Below are 6,444 nucleotides of genomic sequence, written 5' to 3'. Positions count from 1 at the left end.
AGGCAGAATACATTCCCTGATAAGAGTTTCTACTTATCCATCATTACAGCTGTTTATAAGGAATTAGAGATCGGGGTGGGTTTTGGTTTGTTTTCTGCCATGCACACTTATGTATTATCTTAAAACTGTTTCCTGGGTGACATTATATTAACAGTTTGCCCTTGAGCCTTTCCTATAATAGATGAGAAAGTCGATTTCAGAGACCTATATATATGAAAGCTCTGAAGGTGTTCGGTAATGTTCAGCCAAACAATAGATAAGAGCATAATCTACATTCTAAAAACATTTAACACATTCAAATACAGAGTTATACCGAACATGAATCTGTATGACATACCAAGTGTAGTTAAAAGCATTGGATACATAGATACATATAGAAACGTGCATATATGCACACCCATTTTCTTTACATAATGCACCTGCCCTACCCCAGTATATTGAGTTACCAGTCCAGTTTCATGTCTGCTTTGCTCCACACATACTTTCCTCCTCTTTTTAGGAACATGTTCTCATCAAATCCACTGAATTTTATAGCTGCTTCTACGCCAACATCTAGGATAGACTTGGAAGGCTCTTTCCGTCCTTTTCTACAGTTTAGAAAACGCATCTGGAACATCAATAGGTAAGATGTTAGAAAATCAATTTGTAAAAGCTTAATTTTTCTACAGAATTAAACAAGTTGCACGGCAATCCCATAAAAGCCTATGTAAGTGCCTGTACAGTTTCCCTGTCGTCCTTAGAAGACTCAGAAGCTCGTGGTTGGACACACTGACACAACTTAGCAGGAAGAAAGCTATACCATAATTCCTGAAGATTAAATGTTTGCCCTTCAGTTACATGTAAACTAAGTAGGCTCTTTGAAACTTAACTTTCAGGACAAGCTCTGTATTTTTAAATTAAAGAAAAACAACAAAGACATCCTGCAAAGATGCATATCTACACTTTAAGATTTATGATGCAACGATCATGCATGCAACCTGATGGCAACTCCTCCTCAGGTCATACTTAAACTGAAGTTCCCAATATGTTTGATGGGAAAAATTACATTTATTCCTTGTACTACATGGTAAAACTATTTTATAGAACACACAGTAAATAGAATTGGTTATCACTGTTGTATACCTACATATATTAGTATACAAATACCAAGTATCAAAGAAAGACTTACGTATTCATCCAGAATGAGGTATGAATCCCTCATCTGTAATACATTAAAAGAAAAAAATAAATTAATATCCAAACAAAAATTCCATTCTTGTGAAAAATCAAGGACAAAACAAACTATTCATTCAAAGCCTGATCCAAATCTTTGGAATAAGGTAGTGTCTTACCACTATTTCAGTGAGCTTGGATCAAATTTGTAAAAATAAACTACAGGATTACTAGCATGACTTAATGCATAAATAAACCAGTAATTCTTGGAATATGACAACTCAAGTGTCTAATTGAAATATGGGTGCCCAACTGGATAAAGGGGCTTTAAATAATATCCACATTTTCTATTAACTTCTACACCAGCAGAACTTATACTGTTTTGCATACTGGAATCATAGATCATAGAATGGTTTAGGTTAGAAAGGACCTTGAAGATCATCGAGTTCCAACCTCCCTGCCATGGGCAGGGACACCTTCCACTAGACCAGGTTGCCCAAGGCCACGTCCAGCCTGGCCTTGAACACCTCCAGGGATGGGGCCTCAACAACCTCTCTGGGCAACCTGTTCCAGTGCCTCACCACCCTTAATGGTCATGTCATTTTCCAAACAAACAACATGACCATTTAAGATGCAGACAAAGGTATTCTTTCAGCTCAAAGGTAATCTCCCAGCTCAAAAAGCTCTCAGGCCTGCACCAAGAAGTAGGCCAACAGCTGAAATAAGATATGTTTTCTCAGCTAACTGGGCATCTCCTACATGATCCTCCTTAAAATTCTCTGGGTAGCTGGTACTTGCTGCTGTGTAGAATGGGAAATGGGTTTCAATTTGGTATCAATTTGGTATCCATCTTTCACACAGGTTTAACAGAAATCAGAAACAGTCTTCTAGAACCAAACATACTGCGGGAAGTCTACTCTTTTTTTTGTAGGACTTCTTACATGGAAAAAAAAAGTAGAAACAGTTATGGGTTCTCATCTAAACACCTTCTCTGATGAGTGCTCTCTCCCACAAAATGCTTTAAACACTAGACTGCGCTTCTGGGTCTTCATAGTAGAGGCAACCAGTCTGCTCACTTGAGCTCTCTATACATTAAAAAATAAACGGTAAATGGAGAGTATTAATCTGTGGAGAGGAAATGGAGGGTAAGATGGGAGATTTAAGGAATTCCTGAACTTGATTCAACTTAGTATCTCCTCACTGAATTCATAAAATCTCTTAACAGTGAGTCTTCTAACTCTCCTCATGCCATGTACAGGGCCTGTAAGCATCTTACAAAAGATCCTGATCTCCACCCTTAGGCACTTTACGGCAGCTAACATAAGCTGGGTGGCAGCTCATCAAGTTACCTGCTGGGCTTTGCGGTAGCACAAGGAGTCTTCTTGTAAATAAAGAGCCTGAATGTGCAGTCTAAAGGAGTTCAGATAGACAATGTTAAAAATGCAATTTTATCATGGGAGGGAGTACCTAGTAGGATGTGTCAGGCAAAAATACTAGTTCTTGTTCCTCAATACCCAATATAATGCTGACTGGGATGATATCTTACTTCATGTAGGTCAATGACACTGCCATAGTGTAACACCATGGTGACTCTCTATTAGGAAACTATACTTACAGTATAAAGTGTGCCTACACTAATATTCAACCTTATCAGGGTCTCGTGCCCTGGTAGGGAAGAGCTATTAAATTCTAAAGGGCTTAATTATTGTTTAGGGTTCACCACTCAGCTGTGGAAAACTCAGTTTCTCCAGTTTCTGTGCTGATACTTTATACATCCATCTCACTAAGCAGAGGCTCAAGTGACACTGAGAAGACTCCCCTCACTTTCCACGGGATAGGGATCAACAAATTTTTACTCTTCTGTTAAAAACTTTGTGCTCAATAAAAAGCCTTAAAGAAAATTAAAAACCTTGGCTTCCACCATAACAAAACCAGTTGCTGACAAAGTTGCTCTGTACCTCTTCTAAGCCAGTACTAATAAGGAAAGTGTTAATTGCCATGAAAGCTTCTAGTTCTTTTTCCACCTTTCCAACTTTATTTCAAAATAAAGTTACAAAAGGACAGTTTTAATTTTACCTTCTGATTAGATTCTGGTACCAAGCAGGCAACATCTTTGTGGCGATCCAGGAATTGTTCGAAGTCTTCATCGCTGATAACAAATTTCTCTGCTTCTCTCAGGGCATCCTCACCAGTGTTCTCCCCTTCAATGAGCAGACACTGGAATACCTGAAGACAAAAGACACCTGATTAAGATTACATGTTTTCACTTGCCTTGAGTATAAGACACTGTCACCATGACAAAAACCTTCAGTTGTCTCAGTAGCAGTCTTTAATTTTTCTGTCAGTGGAGCCACGCTGACACAAATTGTGATAAGTGAATATTATGTGAAGGGCACCATACAGATTTATTTTTAGCAAATTAACATTACATAGCTCTAAATGTAATTATGCAGTCATGGTTCCTGACCAGGTTTCCACAGAAACCTTAACTGCTCTGGTCTTAATAAGGGCACAGATAATAAAAGCTCAAACTAACTTTTGATTTAACTTCAAATAGTATGGCTGTATTATAAATGCTAGTCAATAACGTGTACAATGCAGACTATCAAGTCAATCTGTATTTTTGAAGATTTTAACCTGATTTGTGACTGTAAGTTTAACTAGTTTCAGATCACAGAATCACAGAATGGTGAGGGTTGGAAGGGACCTCTGGAGATCATGTAGTCCAACCCCCGCGCCAGAGCAGGGTCACCTACACAGGACGGCATCCAGGCGGGTTTTGAATGTCTCCAGAGTGGGAGACTCCACAACCTCTCTGGGCAGCCTGTGCCAGTGCTCCACTACCCTCAAAGTAAAGAAGTTCCTCCTCATGTTAAGATGGAACTTCCTATGTTCAAGCTTGTGCCCGTTACCCCTCGTCCTATCACTGGGCACCACTGAAAAAAGACCGTTCCCATCCCCCTGGCATCCTCCCTTTAAGTATTTATAAGCATTAATAAGATTCTCCCTCAGTCGTCTTTTCTCTAGACTAAAGAGACCCAAGTCCCTCAGCCTTTCCTCATATGAGAGATGTTCCAATCCCGTAATCATCAGATGGTCACAGAAAAGATAGAGAAGACTCTTCAGAAACAAAACACAATATTGTGTCTACTTAACAGCCTCCTTCTAATGGCCAAGTCCTCAATTACATTCAGACTTTGGGGGAAAAATGTTGCCCTTGCCATCAACATGCTCTGTAACCCCAGTAAGAAAGTAGGCCAGGAAGCTTGATAAAATATTAAAATGTATGTCATATTTTCCTTACACTCCTTTGGTAGGACGAAGATTTTACGGTCTTTTTTTTTTTTTTTTTCTGGGAAATCATGCACATACAACAATTTCCACGAAGCAAATAATGAGAAATTAAATTGCCTAGGGGAGTTGTGGAAGCCCCATCCCTGGAAGTGTTCAAGGCCAGGCTGGATGGGGCTTTGAGCAACCTGGTCTAGTGGGAGATGTCCCTATCCATGGCAGAGGGTTTGAAAGTAGATGATATTTCAAGTCCCTTCCAACCTAAACCATTCTGTGATTCTATGACTCTATGAAATTATTTCACAAGTTCTCCCATATTTATGTCACATTATCTCTAACCTTTTTCAAACTGATAACATAATGTATTTAATACACTTCCAGTAGAAAATACCATATATTCACACTAACCACTAATGCTCTGTAACAGAACATTAATGTCTAATGTACACTTAGATATTGCTGATGTATTAACCCTAATGTATCATCGTACACTAACTTTTCCTTATTTTCTTGACCCCATGACACATTTTCAAATGTTAAAGACCTTCTATCTTACTTTTAATACCATAAAGAAAAAAGATCTGTGTATGATGAAGTATTTATCATGTAGCACTGACAAGTGGTCCACTAACACTAGCCCAAGCTGGAGCTGGAGATCTGACTGAGGTCATTAGAGGTTCAGACAACTCCAGAACTCCATCAGACCTTTCCCTGAACAGGAAAACTATGGTATACACCACTTTCTTACCTTCCAGCGCACAGGGTTAAGTGCCTTGATCTGCTCATTCATATCTTCCTCAACATTAAATCTGTTGATCACTGAATTTATTTTGAAAGCAACAGCATACTCTCGGCACCACTGTCTCAGTTTATGCAGATTTTCCACATGGTTCTTCTTTCCTTGACCACGGCCAATTAAAACGTTGACATTCTCATCGAAACTATCACATGAAATTGCCAGAATGTCTAAATATTCACCTGAAAACAAGTTTTAAAAATTGATTAATATTCAGTCCTTCAGTTTAAAGCTGTCGGGACTCTGCCCGCTTTCACTTCCTTGTGGTCTATCACGAACTGCCATGTAGAGTTCTGGGGAGTCATCACAAAACCACAAAAGCCACAGCAGAGGCATCATCAAAACATCATCTGTTTTGTGTGTGTGTGCGTGTGTGTCCAGCATTATGGGACAGCCTAAGCTATTATTTTATTATACTATTATACCAAAGAGGCAATAGTACAACGACCTACTTTCATAACATATAACTAACAATATTTCACTGGTATTTACGTTTGGTTTGTGTTTACTGTAGACGAACCACTAACAAACCGTTTCCCACTTGCACTGAAACCCCCCTTTCGGTGAAGCTGCCCCGAGGAAGCTCCTAAACCCCACCAGCGCTCCTGTGTCACACAGCTTTTTCCTTACCGTACTTCTTGAACCACCGTTCTCTAATCAGGCTGCCATTGCTGACAATGCTGACGCTTGGTAGCTTCAACTCCTGCTTGCAAAACTGGACCAGTTGCCCTACAAATTCACCTCTGTCCTGAAGAAACGGTTCTCCTCCCGAGAAATTTATTTTCTCCATTCCTAGGAAAGGCCCAAAGAAAGATGCTGTGAACCTCTGCCTGCAAATTTCCCCACTCCTCCCACCGCTGTCGGTGCCCGACCGCAGTGATGTGAAGAGGGACCGCGGCCGCCTAACGACAGGGATAACTTCTCCGACGCCACTTGGTCCTGCTGGGACGCGGCCGCCGAGCATCCCCCCGCTCCCTCCCTGCACTCACCCGCCTCCTTGAGCATCGCCAGCCCCTTCTTGGCCTCCTCCAGGGGCAGCACGAAGGAGGTCTTGGCCGTGTGGAAGCAGAAGCCGCACTTATAGTTGCACTGCCGGGTGAAGTGGTAATTGACGCTGGTGGGCGTCGGGGACGGGTCGTCCCGCTCTCCCTCCCGCTCCCGCCGGGGGCCCGCCGAGGCGGGGGAGCTGGGGGCCGAAACCCGCC

The 6,444-nt window shown here is 41.1% G+C and overlaps 1 protein-coding gene across 1 annotated transcript; it reads right to left on the bottom strand.

The window, feature by feature from the left end:
• Window positions 1-442: 442 nt before the first annotated feature.
• RSAD2 (radical S-adenosyl methionine domain containing 2) lies at window positions 443-6,436 on the bottom strand (the record flags this gene model as incomplete). The annotated part of the gene is made up of 6 exons (XM_009893247.1): window positions 443-607; window positions 1,169-1,201; window positions 3,229-3,378; window positions 5,192-5,421; window positions 5,870-6,031; window positions 6,229-6,436. Coding segments are annotated over 6 exons (948 nt in total), but the record flags the coding sequence as incomplete, so codon positions are not given.
• Window positions 6,437-6,444: the final 8 nt, after the last annotated feature.

The sequence above is a fragment of the Charadrius vociferus genome, unplaced genomic scaffold (assembly GCF_000708025.1).
Source record: "Charadrius vociferus isolate BGI_N301 unplaced genomic scaffold, ASM70802v2 scaffold269, whole genome shotgun sequence".
NCBI lineage: Eukaryota > Metazoa > Chordata > Aves > Charadriiformes > Charadriidae > Charadrius > Charadrius vociferus.
Note: the sequence above shows the minus strand (reverse complement) of the source record. Positions and strands in the feature narration are given on the sequence as shown.